This window comes from Amyelois transitella, chromosome 7 (genome assembly GCF_032362555.1).
Source record: "Amyelois transitella isolate CPQ chromosome 7, ilAmyTran1.1, whole genome shotgun sequence".
Lineage (NCBI taxonomy): Eukaryota > Metazoa > Arthropoda > Insecta > Lepidoptera > Pyralidae > Amyelois > Amyelois transitella.
Window position 1 is genome coordinate 6,270,039 of NC_083510.1, and position 16,184 is coordinate 6,286,222.

The 16,184-nt window shown below is 35.8% G+C and overlaps 1 protein-coding gene across 1 annotated transcript in view; it reads left to right on the forward strand.

Moving 5' to 3' along the window:
• LOC106132642 (T-related protein) overlaps positions 1-16,184 on the forward strand; it is a 19,168-nt gene continuing 2,984 nt past the window's right edge. The window contains exons 1-5 of the mRNA XM_013332103.2: positions 1-225; positions 10,605-10,766; positions 12,696-12,816; positions 12,931-13,074; positions 13,828-14,104. Of these exons, the coding sequence (XP_013187557.1) occupies positions 10,606-10,766; positions 12,696-12,816; positions 12,931-13,074; positions 13,828-14,104 (703 nt within the window). The 5' untranslated portion in view covers positions 1-225; position 10,605. The remainder of the gene's footprint in view (positions 226-10,604; positions 10,767-12,695; positions 12,817-12,930; positions 13,075-13,827; positions 14,105-16,184) is intronic.

Consider the following 16,184-nt stretch of genomic DNA (forward strand, 5'->3'; position numbering starts at 1 on the left):
TCTCCAAGCTGTCGGCACGCAAGCCTCTCTGTGATATATGAACTATGCGGGCTATCTGCGACCAAACATTTTGACAGTTTAAAACATGTGTGAATTGTAACAGTTCTTGTTAAGTGAAATTAGCGAATACGCAACTACCGTGCAGTGAACTGGAATTTAGTATCTGATTACAAGAAGTGCCTTGATTGTGGACGAAATTGAGGACAAACAGATTGCTGAAGACAGGTGAGCGATTAAAAACGGCAAAGCCAGAGTTGGAAATTTGGCATTACAGTTGGCATTTATGGCATTCAATGCCATAAATGCCAACTGTAATGCCAAATTTCGGCGAATTCCGCGGATCCATTTGCTTCTGATCTAGGCAGTGGGTAAGGAAGATCTGGAATTGCACGGAGTATCTCCCATCTTAATTATAAACTTACCTTATGTAGTACCTACTTATTTAATTGCCTGAAATGTGCAGGTTAATTGCGTTTCTACACGATGTTTTTCCGTAACACAGAACATCAGTTTATACGTTAACAAACGTTATTTACAAAGGGCCTAAGAAATCAAGAAAAAACCCACGGGGCTTTCTCATCAGAATCCCGATCCTACAATCCTTGGAATGGGTAAAATAACGGGCTGGATATCTTAATACGGTTTCAACGCACGCACTGGTTGTGAATGCGCAAGAGCGTCACCTGTCAATAGCTGGGGATTGGGGAGTTTGTCATCATGAAATCTGATTGTTTTTATTTGCCCATTACGTTCTTAATTTGAGAAAATATAATTAAACATTTTTTACCGATTTAATTAGATAACTTGGGTAGGTATTTGAGTTTGTTGAGATGTTAGAGTTGGCTGCCTGTTTTGTAAGCAATTGAGAAAATATCTACCTTATATAAAAAATAATTCCATGCTCACTCTACGATAGCGATACTTACGGATAGTCAAAAATAATGCTTGCCCCAGACTATCTTAAAAAGACTTTCAACTATTAAGTTCTACTCAAAAAAAATCCTACGTTCTTCAAATAAGTTAACTCTTGCTATCCCGTTTCACCGTGCAGGTATTGCCTCCAATTCTTTCGCCGTTAAGGCTGTTAGGCTCTGGAATTCACTTCCCGAGTCCATCAAGACATCCCCAAGTCGTTCTAGTTTCAAATAGCGGGTATACGGGGTTCTCTTGAGTCGCGAGGGTAATTCATACCTCTCTCTCTCTTTTCGGTAATCGCTGCACCTATTTATTTATGTATATTGTTTATCTATTGTAGTTTTTATGTATGTATATTGTATATTATAACTTTTTTTAATATTTTGTGTAGGTATAAATATATTTATTTAGTTTAACCCCACACAAAGTTCTCTGTCAGAACCAATGTTTGACTGGTAGGTAATGCTTCCAGCATTAAGTCCGCCAATTGTGCTATACATTTGTATATTGTGCAATGAAGTTTAAAACTTAAATAAATAAATAAAAATGTTTTAAAAAAGGAATAACTATTTTTTCTAAATACAACATACCTGCTTATTTCTTTTATTTAATATCACTCCTCGGCTTGACGTCGATTAATTCAACAACATGTAGGTAATTATCTATAATACCTACAGGTTAAATACCTAAATAAACTAACATACATACAATCACATTTATGTCCCTACCGGTGTAATTATAGTCAACAGTCTTGAAAAGAGTGAAAGGTACCTATTATAATTTAACTTTTCTAATCATATATTAAATAAAATCATACTTTCTGTTAGGTAGGAAAAAACATACATACATACATACATATGGTCACGTCTATATCCCTTGCGGGGTAGACAGAGCCAACAGTCTTGAAAAGACTGAATGGCCACGTTCAGCTATTTATATGTAAAAAAAAATCTGAAATTTAGTAATTAAATTTTAAGAGTAGGTACGGAGTTACGAGATACTTTCTTTACTTTGTAACTTAGAGGTTGATACTTAAAATCCGCACACAACATACGCATCAGAAAATGTAGACAATAAACCTGCAGCGAAAACGCAGGCTGTAACACAGAATAATTAAATTTTATACTTAAAATATCAACGCGCCGTGTGGTTCCCGGCACCAATACAAAAAAGAATAGGACCACTCCATCCAGGCGACTAAGGGATAGGATTACAAACTTGGGTTAGCTAGATGGCTAGCAACTTGTCACTATTTGAATCGCAATTCTATCATTAAGCCTAATAGCTGAACGTGGCCATTCAGTTTTTTCAAACTTGGCTCTGTCTACCCCGCAAGGGATATAGACGTGTCCATATGTATGTGTATGTATGTAAAATATCAACCATGTAAGTGGAAAAATATAGTTGTTTATAGTTTTATACGAAACGTCTACCAAAAAATATTATCTGGATTTGGAATGCCTTACCCGAAGACCTCAGACGAATAAGTTTCTCCAACAGACACAATTTTAAGAAGTGTACTTTTTTTCCTCATTAATAAGTCTATAAATAAAACTTTTGTGACTGTTCTGTATATGAAACAATCAACACATTTAGACTTTCTGGCTATTACCTACTTTTTGTTACTCGTTATACAGCAATTTACGCAAGTACCTATCTAAGTTAAGTACTTAGTTGAAAACGCATCATATATAGAGATTCATACATATAATTACGCACTTGTGCATAATACTTATAAGGAAACCGATTTAGGCGAAAACTCGCGTTCTAGAACATATAAAAGTCAGATTGGTATTAATTTCTATGTTATTTCATCGTTCTAATATTATAAAGAGAAAATATAGGTATTTTTTGCTTGTAACGAAAACCTTAAAAAATCTGAGCACAGAAACAGACTAAACCGTCAAGTCATAAGTAACATATGTAGGCTACTTTTTCTGGAAATTACCACTCCCGACTTGCGAAGCTCAGCGCAAAAGCACGGCATAAATAATTTTCTTTCATCTTTAAATTGATTATTTGACACAGGTACTTACTACTAGGTACTTACTTACCAGAGACGAACTGTTTCAACCCAAAAGAGGCTTTCCGAAAAATAATATATATATAAAATATTAACGTACCTTGTTAGCTGTTTAATTTTCTCAAAGTTTTTAGGGTTCCATGCCTAAAAGGCGAAAATGGGATCCTATTACTACCTCCATCGTCTATCTGTCACCAGGCTGTAGGTATCTCATAAACCGTGATAATTAGAAATTTCGTATTTCCATTGCCAGAATTGAATCTATTTAAAAATTTACTTTATAGGATAAGATAAAAACCAGTACCTAAGAATATTAGTAGTAGTGATTATTATAAAAATGTTCTACAGAGCTTATTAAAATAATCAAATCACATCTCAATGAAAATAGTCTCTGCTCGAAACAGTGTTTCGAAAACTGATTTAGGTTTCTTTCGTGAAAGTAAATAAGAGTAAAATATATAATATTTTTTTTTCAAAATAACATCCTTATTATTTTTGCAAAGCTTTACCAGTAGATATGAAAACCATGATATCCTAATCAACCGTACGTATTTTATATATGTACTTAAAATAAGTAGGTATAAAATAAAATAAATAATTATAAAATAAAAATAAATAAAGCACTTTAACTATCATTGTTACTTTAATCTAGTAAAATAACGGTACCTAATTATATTTTTTTAAACTTTCAATAATATGTGTGCGAATTAAACACCAAATGTAAATCAGAATGATTAAGTAGATACTTTGAGTGACAGACGAGGCACTCCCTATTTATTTATTCATATATGAAATCGACCAAAAAATAGCTTAAAAATTACGTTTTTTTCATGGGAGGCCTCCTTTAATATATTGATTTTAATTATTTATTTAGAAAATTTTAAGCGTCTGCCTGTTACTGTTAATAATATTGAGCAAAACAATACGAAAACATTTAATTTTAAGTATTTGTTATTATAGCGGCAACGGAAATACATAATTTGTGAATATTTCAGTTTTATAGCTATCACGGTTCCCTTCGTGCGGGAGGCCGACTTGCACTTGGCCGGTTTTTAAAATTGTTGTCCTTATTATAATTATACCCTTATAATTTCTAAACTTTACTAATAATAAAACTACCTAATTAAAATAAAGTAAAATAAAGAAGATATTTCTTAGATTTAGTTAACAATTACTAAGCCTATAAATCGTGTGCTATTGTTTCGGCCAGATGTCTCGAAGGGTGTATTGCTCGCGGCTGTAGTACAAAGATGATATTAAGTACCCGAATCAAGATTTCCATTCCCGCAGGTTTTCGGGAAATCTTTGCCTACATCATAGAAAGTAATCTGTATTCTGAATGACAAATTTCTGCCCGGTCGGTCCAGTGGTTTGGGCTGTGCGTTCATAGATCAGTCAACTATCAATTAGACACCTTTGTGTTTTACGAGTATATAGTATAGAAGTTGGAGGAACTATATATTGAGCTGAAGACAGGTTAAGAACACACAATTAGCGTCATTCCTTTTTTAAATCGGCGGTAACATACCCAACCAATTGTTAAATTATTGTTAAATACTTTCCCATTGCTACTTCTGGCCCAAATTACCTATATATTTAAAATACCTAATTAAAACCAGCCAAGTGCAATTCGGACTTGCGTACGATGGGTTCTGTACCATCATGACGTTTGTGATAAAACCTGTTTATTTAAACACTACTTGTATATTTAAATTGACCAAAAAGTACCTACGTTTGTTGTATTGAAGCCCTACTTTATTAATTTTATTTTTATTTATATATTTATTTGTAGAAGTAAAATACAACTAAATATTCTGTGAAAATTTTAAGCCTTAGTTATTAACAATGGTATTGTGTAACTTAATATTTTATTTTTTTATTTGTTGATATAGCGACAATTTTAGCTAGTTATTAGGGTTTACGAGGTACAGCTTGGTGATAGATAAGCGAACGGACAGACAGACAGCTTAGAAATCGGGTCCCGCTTTTACCATTTATGTACGGAACCCTAAAACGATATTTCTTAGGCCTTAGAATCCCTGTTAATCGCTGCTTAGCAATTACTAAACCTATAAATCGCTTGCTATTGTTGCAGCCAGATGTGTCGAAGGGTGTATTTCTGGCGGCTGTAGTACAAAGATGATATTGAGATCCCAACCAAGAAGCGTATAACCAAATAACGCTTTCGCCTTAACTAACATTAAATTTAATGTTGAATGTCTTATTTGTGAACTAGTTTTTATTTTAAAGGGTATTTATTTAGGAATTCCTAGAAATATGAAAGATTGTCAGTGAACTTTTACGGAAAACGAAGTTGCGGGCAACAGTCTGAAATAAAGCATCATGATAAAAAAGAGAATACGTTACCACTCATGGGAGTGTTTGTTTACAAACTGAAAATTTGCGCTAAGTATAAATACTTAAATTGATATTGTAACTTATACGCGAATGGGGTCCCGATTCCCGGAATCACGTCAAACCTTTGAGTTGTATTGTACTTTATTAAATAATATAAGTCGATGCCAGCCTCCTTCTTAGTCTATCAATGTGCTGAGGAATGTCACTTAATTTTAGTTTGCTTAGAACTTGTCTCTATCTGTAAGATCTGCAGTCTGGTGCAGTGCGGCACGATGGGATAGACTCGGACATTTGGTCTGCCCAACATAGATGCCAGTCAATTAGTTTAATTTTAAATATTTATGAAGCTTTTTTATTACAAGCTTCTTGTGCACAAAGCTGGAGACCGCGCAGGTTCCGTCACCAACGCGGCGCAGGCGCGGGCCTATCGGCGCGTCCGGCTCGCCACAAAGCCCCACCATAAAGTTTTACAGCAAGCATAAAACCCCGACTTTTTAACCCGAGTTATTTGAATTAATATCAATTCGGAGTTTCTCAATGGGCTTTACTCCTCAAACTTTAAAGTTTTATGACAACCACAGAATTGAGGAATAAAATTTAATTGAAATGTAGAGGCAAAGAAGTTCGATTGAGGTTATCAGCTTCCGAATTTGAATATTTACATTGAATACGGCATATTAAACTAATTTGGACTCCGTTCAATTGTGTTCAGGTTTTTAATAGAAACAAATTTTTTTATTTCCTTTACTAGGTAATTGACACATTCTTTGTAGCGATGCACCATATAAGTATTAAGTAATTGCAGCGGAAACTTAAAACAATAAATTATGTACTTTAGAAGTTCACGAATGATATTGTATTATTTGGCAAAAAAAAATATTTAATTAGTTCAATATTTGTACGAGTAGGTTTGAAGAAAATTATAATAACTAGTTGAAAATTGAGTAGCGGACATACATATATACGGTATCTTAATTTTATTAATTTATTGCTTTAAAACCTACGTAGTTAATGTAAAAACAATCAATTTAGGTAGTTTCGCTAGTAAGACAAACGTTATTGATCATGTTGTGTTGCGGTTATTTGATGTAAGTCTATTGTTTGATTAACATATCAAGGCTGGCGGTTGTATACATGCCAAGTGATAATGAAAATTCAAGTTTGAAACAACGATGACGCAAGCCCATTAAAATACTGAGTTTTCGGCAGCGTTCCATTTGCATAGCCTTCTCGGCCTTCATTACGCAGCCATTCTGCAAACTTTGAAATTAGTAATACCAACACTGGCTATATTGTTTCAATGGTTTCAATATCGGTTTGGTCTTGCATTTGATAATTAGCACCTCTCACCTCACATCGTCTGCTGCTCGCACGACAATTGCAGCATTATACTACTACATCTCACGTAGGCTTTTATCGAAACGTGTGCCATAAATGTTCAATAGTCGGCCGGAGCCCCTTTCGTCCTGGCAGCCACTTGTTGTTATCTTGATATTTTATAGGGATCTGTAAATCGCTTCGGCGGTGTCAGTCATCAAGAGACATTCCAGAGTGTATAGTATTGATTGAGGGTTCACTCGGGGTGGACGCAAGCGCCGAGCGGCAACAGATAAAGAACGTTATTACCTACTCGTAATTAAAAGGCGATAACTATTTATGTTCTCTGGTACGCTTTGTATATTTTGTAGCGAGCTCATCAGATACAGAGTTAGATCCGAAACCGGGGCCAATACTCGCACATCATATTTAACCTCGCCATTAAAAAGAAAATGTTCGCAATTCATCTATACGACTTAAGTTTAATATTTATACCTCATGGAGTCGTAAAACGATGAATAATGACGCTGCGGACGAGTGGGCTAGCGCTGTAATTACTCTGCCTTTATACCTACATACATGTTGGGTGCTTTCTTGTACTTTAAATTTTAAATGTTGTACGAATACGATAGGGACCTGCGGGCCTATTCTTCGAGGACGTAAAACAAATTACGAGTATATCCTTCAGTGGATGAGCTGCGTGTGCCCATAATAAAATAACAGTATTCAATAAAGTGTCCGCGTTCGTTAACTATGAGCAAGTAATTTAATAGTCTATACCAATAACATTTAAACTAAAGATTTTTAAAATCAATTGATGAATTTTTTGATGTACACAAAAGAGATGTTGGCATATACGTGTTTGGTATAATAATCTTGAAATAGTTAGGAAAGCGTTAAAGTTTACTTTATGTTTATGTTTCAGCCCTGAGAAAATAATTCCTAATAATACTGATCTTGGGAAGTTGACACAATCAGAAATTAATTTATTGCCGTGATTCAAGCTAGATTAGGCCCATGTTTGATAAAAAATCATTACATAGTATAAAACGCAGTCGACTTTACTTTTGTAAATTCTAAGGATTATTCAATTAAACCACGCATTTTTGTACACTGTATTTATTCTTCTTCAATAAATCATCAAAGGACATCATACGAAGCCGGGCAGCGTCGTACCTAAGTATGAAAGGCCATATTTCTGTAACTTTAAAAAAAAATATTTTGATTAGAACTCTATACACTAAAAATAATTATCGTTAAGTACTGAGAAATAAAAAAAGAACATAAACATTAGATTTAAAAATATTGTGAATAAAATATGTAATATATATGTATTAAAGATTGTTTAAATGCATTCCGTCAACAGAAACATTGTCATTGCAAGTATAGCGATATTTGCGAATAAGATTTTGTACGCTTGTGGCTCATAATAAAAATCATACAACTTATCCAATAAATCACATATATATGACATACGTCACACAGGAGAGGCTCGGGACGTTGAACCTACGTAGTCGGCGATAATAGGCACAATAAACACGACGATCGTGCTCGGCCAAACTTACAATAAAATATCCGGCTTATTTGCATTCACATTTCGTGATGCTTTCCGTTTGGATAGTGGAGATTTGTTTATTTCATAACTCGGTAACTAGTAGGCATGTTTGTTCAGAATCAAACTTTGATTTGACACTTGAGGCCTTGAGAATCTTAACACTCTCTGTAGACGCGGTAAACAAGGTAATTTCAGTATAATCACGGCTATTTTGTGGACTTATATACATTTCAAAAATAAAAGTAATGGGAATTATTCAGTAAAGTATAGGACCATTCAATCACTTCCTGTGGATGACGTCAGTGGGAGGATGATTAAAGGATGAAAGCACTTAGTCGTTATTTCCCTGGAATTTAACCCGGTTGCGTGCTTCATGAAAACTAAACAAATAAATATATATGGGACAAATTACACAGATTGAGCTAGCTACAAAGATTGTTATTCAATTCTAAAGAGCCGGAGATATTGATCTAAGCACTTTTGATTTGATCGAATAATGAATATATGAAGAAAACTCTTACAGAGTTAGTCATAATTTATGTAAGCTGTTAATTTTTTGTATACTAAAATAACGAGTATATAGGCAAATATAAAAATTATACTTATAGCATTTATTATTTTACAATTTTCTTCATATAAAAGACATCAACGAGTCAAGCTATTGGGCAATTCATTAATTTTATAGTGTATTGTTTGGTGATGTTAATTAACATTTTGTAAAAGAATAAAAGCCGCCTATTATTATTATCTTTGCACTTATATTATGAACTTTATGATAAATATTGTTACAAGTTCATGCATGTTTACAAGAAGAGAGCATGAGGAGAGCGGAAATATTCTCAATAATTTATGTAAGCATTATAGGTATTGGACAAAAGGCAATACGTTCATATAATCAAGTTTGTCTCCACCGCGGGGTAGACAGAGGCCACAGTCTCAATAAGACTGATAGGCCACATTCAGCTGTTTGGCATAGTGATAGAATTGAGATTCAAATAGTGACAGGTTGCTAGCCCATCACCTAAAAATAATCCTAAATAGAAGCCTATCCCTCAGTCACAGTCAAAATAAGCTTACTTACTCTTTATAGGAAGACTCTACTCTACTTCCAGATTATACCTGTCTTTATTTTGTTCGTTCTTTCGTAAAATTTGTTTTGCGTGAAAATAGCCACTTCACATTTAATAAATGTTTCACTAGCTTCACTACTTCTAACTTTTCGCTAGCTGCAGTAAAATATATCTCACAATAAGGTTTAGTTGTAATTTAGACATCAAATTCTCATCATCTCATATTCTTGTGTAGATTTCAGTACCGCAGTACTGAATGCACGTTTCTCAAAATTAAATTGGTCTTCTTAGTATTAATTTCCGAAAAAGTGTCACTCTTATTACATACATAGCCAAACGGTTTGGATAGCGTATTAAGATATTACTTGATAGCTTGTACTATTGTTTTCTGATTTATGCATAATTAGTTTAATGAGAAAAAATCGTTTAATACTTGCATATTCTGGTAAATGGATGTATGCATGATCCCAAATTAATTAGATTGTGAATGTATCAGAAGTCAGTTGGGAGGCGTGTAAATCCTAGCACACCTAATTCAGGATTGTGGCCAAAGGCTTTCTTTCGAGAATCTTGAGATTATAATGTATTCTTCACTTTCGACGAAAAACAACGAGATGTTATAAAATTGACGAATCAATAGTATCGTTGCTCCTGAACGGATGAATCGGTTTAGGTTTTGTTTTTTTTTTTTGGTCGAATTGTGAATTAGTTGAGACTGTTCTTAGCTATTTTTCATAGAAATTGGTCCAAGATGGCTAAACAACATTTCAAATTACATATTTTGTCATGGCTCAATATATATATCATATAATCGCGGCGAAGGACTCGTCCATTAAACAAGACATTCTTCATTAATACATTAGTCGTTCGCCGCGAACTTAGGCTTCGCGAACACCTTAAATTTTTACAATATTGTGAATATCTCAATACTACCTAGTATTTTCATGCGCTTAGAACTTAAAAATTGATAGATCCTACACACACACTGCACTTTAATTTTTTTTTAATCAGACCAATAGTGTAAATGATATCACACATATGATCACGTCTATATCCCTTGTGGGGTAGACAGAGCCAACAGTCTTGAAAATACTGAAAGGCCACGCTCAGCTATTTGACTTAATGATAGAATTGAGATTCAAATAGTAACAGGTTGCAAGCCCATCGCCTAAAAAAAGAATCCCATGTTTGTAAGCCTATCCCTTAGTCGCCTTTTACGATATCCATGGGAAAGAGATGGAGTGGTTCTATTCTTTTTTGTATTGGTGCCGGGAACCACACGGCACAAACATACATCCATACAAAAAATATATTTTCGCCCCAAGTTGATTGGCTCTGAATTTTTTTTTTTTTTTTTTTTATTCAGGATGGCTGCCTCGCACATCCTGAGCGCGGTGGAGCCGACTGTGGGCGGTAACGGCTCTCGGGGCGGCCGCGAGAGGGAAGTATCCGTCGCGTTGGACGACCGCGAGCTGTGGGTGCGCTTCCAGACGCTCACCAACGAGATGATCGTCACTAAGAATGGAAGGTAATAGGCTAAAAGAATAAAACAGTATAAAAGACCAAGATATGTTTCTTGTTCACTACCTAATCAAGAATAATAGGAATTTAGGTCGGAAATGGAAGTCTTGCTTGAGCACGATGGGGGCAACCGTAACGAGCCTAGTCTCGAAAGAGAATTGACCGAATTTTTACGCGGTACTCGTAACTATATTATGTTCCTTCTTCACAAAAAGATTTCCAGAGGTGGATTCGATTTTGTTCAAGATATCTTTCGGCGCAAGTTATACCTTTAAATGCGGATTCCGAAACAGTTGGAGAGTCGATCCACGGCCCCCAAAACACGTTAAGAGACGAGGATGCAACTGGTAAATCTATGGGAAGATAAAGGAGAGTATACCGTAACATTTATAGAAATACTAGAGGCCGCCCGCGACTTCGTCCGCATGGAAACCCTATCAATCCCGCGGGAACTCTGGGATAAAAAGTAGCCTATGTGTGATTCTGGGTCTTCAGCTACCTACATACCAAATTTCATGGTAATCGGTTCAGTAGTTTTTGCGTGAAAGAGTAACAAACATCCATACAAACTTTCGCCTTTATAATAGTAGTAGGATTTAACAACGGAAATTGTTACACACTTGCATAATGAAACAGACAACATTGATGCGAGGTGAGACTGGAGAATAAACGAGTCCTAACCTAACAAATAGTGATGCTTACAGTGATGCACAATAGCAGAATTATTTATAGCCATAGCTGTCATCATTTTATGTTGTGACCATAAAATGTTCTGAGACATCACACTAATGAACTCGCTTTGTGTTCAATGAAATTTGGAAGGCAAACTGTCCAAATTACGAAATATAAAAAAACACGATTACGAGTTTCGCTAATAATAGCCTAGTTATACCAAATAGCGTAGTCGCGTATGGTTGAAATGGAATAATATAATATTATTTAGACTGTTTATATATCTGTTTAAATGCATTTTGCATTCACCATCAGAAAAATCGCGATTCATAGGCCGTAGCTTCGTAGAACCTCTACGCTTAGCCGACAGCAAAGGGTAGTGCAAAATAAAGTATACATTTTTTATTAAGTATAAAATTTCCATTCCTGTGGGAATTTCAGGAATTCCTCTATATACACGTCTAGATCACATAAGGATGCAATCAAATTTCTAAATCCGCCGGTTTTGGCTGTGCGATGATTTAACTTTATCTGTTTTATTTTATATATTTTTACTGCAGCTCAATATGCTATGTAAACAGACATATATTTCTGCTTTTTGATGACGTTGCTATTAAACATACCTACTCATATTCGCATTAAAATACCGTTTTTACTATAGACTGCAACATATAGGTTGGACCTACATGGACAGTTTCGCAGTGCTAACCTGCGGCTAGTTTTCAACCATTAGCACCGTAGGCCATTCTCATTAACGTAGCGAGGCTAAACGATACCGCCCGATGCCGTTCAGCCGTGAGGCACCACCCTGTTATGCAGGTAGGTCATGTCTGACGTCCTTGTTGGGAAAATAATGATACCTTGTCATAATTTTCGTTAATGTCAATATTCTACTTGTTCGGAGAGGATCAATGGTAGAATCACGTATGAAATAGTACCATATTATATTTTTGAACACAAGACCCTACTGTCATATTAGCTGTAAGGTATATTTTATGAAAATAAGACCACCACACAGTCAGGCCACAATTTTTTATAAGTGGACTGTGTAATTAAAGGAAAGGTACCTTCATTTTGCAAAGTTTGATTTATGGATTGGGTTTGTGAGTTAAAAAGTTATTGCTTGAATTTGGTACAAAATATAACGGATACCCATTTTTTTAATAGGCTTCTGTGAATAGCGTGATTTGAAGTGGTCCTTTTCCTTCAGTAAATAAATTTTGCCACTGAAAATAAGTAAACTTAACATTTGTTTTGTTTTCAGACGCATGTTTCCTGTGGTCAAAGTTACGGCAAGCGGATTGGACCCCACAGCTATGTACACAGTTCTACTGGAGTTTGTTCAAGTAGACTCACATCGATGGAAATACGTCAATGGTGAATGGGTAAGTTCTTATTATAAAAAAATATGCATTCAATCAAAGCTCAATCAAGAGCTCAAGTTAACAACAAATGTATTGTTTTCATTCCTTTTTATAAATTCGTTTTTCTGTTTAAAGGTTCCCGGTGGAAAAGCAGAAGTACCTCCATCAAATGCAATATATATCCACCCAGAAAGTCCTAATTTTGGAGCCCATTGGATGAAAGAACCTATATCGTTCGCTAAAGTAAAACTTACGAATAAAACCAATGGAAACGGCCAGGTAATTCTTTCGATGCCGCTGGTAAATGTCAGTTTACCGTAATGTTTCCCTAAGAATGTTCTCTAACACAACAAAAGAAAAACGAATACAGTGTTTGAACTACTTTCCTTTAATTAGCATCATGAAAGTTCCCACTGTTCCAAAACATTGCACTACATTAATTACTGAGTACTCCATATTCACGTTCGTACGTATTTACTCAACGAAAAAATGGAGCATAATATTAAGCAGTTCACAGTATTGATTGAATATTGATATTGTCTTAATTAAAAACATGATAAGCTGGTGTTACAATGCTACAGTTTCGTGGCTACCGCTAGTTCAAGGAAGCTTCTCACGGTTCAATGCGGTGCGAATGAATATGAAAGCAAACATCTGATATATCCAGATCCATATGTTGACGACTCGGTGTGAAATCTGTAGCTTTACCAACTGTTTAGCGGGCGCCGTACGCACTATCATTTGTAATAATTATTGTCTCAGCGCGATGTTTACATTATACATCTTTTTATGTTAGATGCTCTTCACAATGCATCTTAAAGTTCATTAACAGAAGAATGTAGCTAACATAGTCATTTGATATTCGCATACATCCTTCTAAGTTTGGCACTATAATGTCAGTAAGAGAGGGTGTGACTATTTTAATTTTCTATGATAATAAGGCGTTAAATTTGCATAACTTTTGTTGCTTTTGTGATTTAATTTAAAGAGATATCATATGAGAAAAGGTTAAATATTCGTAAATTGTTTCAGATTATGTTGAACTCATTGCATAAATACGAGCCTCGAGTACATCTAGTGAAAGTTGGCACTGACTTGCGTCGCATCATGACGTATCCATTCCCGGAGACGCAATTCATAGCAGTGACCGCTTACCAGAACGAAGAAGTGACGTCACTCAAGATTAAATATAATCCTTTCGCCAAAGCGTTCTTGGACGCGAAAGAAAGGCCAGAGGGATATTATCAAAGAGATTTCGTAGGAACACATTACCCGCAACAAAGTTCGTCGCCTCATCAATACCCACAATGTAAGTTATAGTTAGTCCAATTTAAAATTGCAATTACACGCCAATGACAAGGACACCTGGGTTTTAAGTTAATCAAGTTTTGTTACAGACGTAAGGCATTTTTAGTTCTTACTCCAAAATAAATAAGTTTTGTTTAGATGAAGATGTGAATGAAGCACGTAAGGAATATAAGAAAATGAAAGATTTGGTTAAGAAAGCTGTGATTAGAAAGAAAGAAGAGTATAAAGAGGATTTTGATAAAAGGCTATCAGAAGACTTTCAGTCAAATCTGAAAGTATTCTGGAAATCCGTAAGGTCAGCCCGAGGAAATACTATAACCAGAGAGCTGACTAGGATCAGATGCCAGGATGGTAGCGTTGTGAAAGGAGAAGAATGTGTACTAAAGATATGGAAGGACTATTTTGAAAGTTTATTTGAAAAAAAGGAAGGAAATAAGAAAGATTTCTGCTATAGCGAAGAAAAAGAGAATGAGATGGAAGGCGAAATTGAAATGTTCGAAATTGTGGAAGCACTTAAGAGTATGAAAGCGGGAAAGGCTGCTGGGTGTGATAGAGTGTCGGTCGAGATGCTTAAAGCAGGAAAAGGCGTAGTAGCTAGTCAGTTGTACTGTCTTTTCAATTTGTGTTGGAGAAGCGGCCGAGTACCAAAAGATTGGTGTAAGGCTGTTATCGTGCCACTTTACAAAGGAAAAGGGTCACAGCTGGACTGCAAAAATTATCGTGGTATAAGCCTGCTTAGCGTCGTCGGCAAATTGTATGCTAAGGTATTGATTAATAGAGTCAGGAATGAAACTGATGACAAAATATGGGATGCTCAAGCGGGATTTCGAAAGGGAATGGGATGTACTGATCAGGTCTTTTCCTTGCGGTGCATAGCCGAAAAGTTTTTGGCCAAGAGTCAAAAAGTCTATTGCACATTCGTAGATCTGGAAAAGGCCTATGACAGAGTTGAGAGGAATGAATTGTGGTCAGCACTTTCTATGCATGGGGTGAGCAGTCTCTTAATACGAGCACTGAAATCCTTATATGAGGATTCGAGTGCTTGTGTCAGGATAAACGGAGCGCACACTGAGTGGTTTAAGATTGAGAAAGGCGTTAGGCAAGGATGTGTTGCGTCACCGTGGCTGTTCAACCTATTTATGGATAGCTGTTTGACAGATTTGAAAGAGTCTAAAAGTGGATTAAGGATGAATGAGTTACTCGTCAAATGTCTGCTCTATGCCGACGATCAGGTTATACTGGCGTCATCAGCGGAGGAGTTACAGGAGATGGTAAACTGTATGCATGAAGCTTTAAAAGAGAAAGGAATGAAAGTGAACGTAAGTAAAACTAAAACACTGGTTTTTGAAATGGAGAAAGAAATGACAGCATGTAATATTTTGATTGGAGGAGAAAAAGTGGAGCAAGTGAAAGAGTTTGTATATCTAGGATCAAAGTTTACATCAGATGGCAAGTATGATAGTGATATTGAAAGGAGAGTGAACGCGGGGAACATGGTGAATGGAGCTTTGCATGCCTTTATGAGCAGTCAGAAACTATCCAAAAAGGCTCGACTGGCTGTGCACAGGGGCGTGTTGGTCCCGACATTAATGTATGGGAGTGAAAGTTGGGTATGGCAAAAGAAGCATGAAAGCAGAATAAATGCAGTGGAAATGAGAGCGTTAAGGAGTATGATGGGTGTGAAATTGAGTGACAGGATAAGGAACAGCGTGATAAGGGAATGTTGTGATGTGAAAGAAGATGTAGTTACAGGAATAGAAAAGGGTATGTTAAGATGGTTCGGTCATGTGGAGAGGATGAATGAAAGCAGGTTGACTAAGCAGATATACAAGGAGAGTGTGGAGGGAAAGGTCGGAGTGGGAAGACCTAGACGAACGTATCTTGATCAAATTAAGGACGTCCTGGTAAAGGGTCAGGTCAAAAGTACCCGAAACCGCCGAGCTTGTATGAAGAGAGTTATGAATGTGGACGAAGCGAAAGAAGTATGCAGAGATCGTGGCAAGTGGAAAGAGGTAGTCTCTGCCTACCCCTCCGGGAAAGAGGCGTGATTTTATGTATGTGTATGTATGTATGTTGTTTAG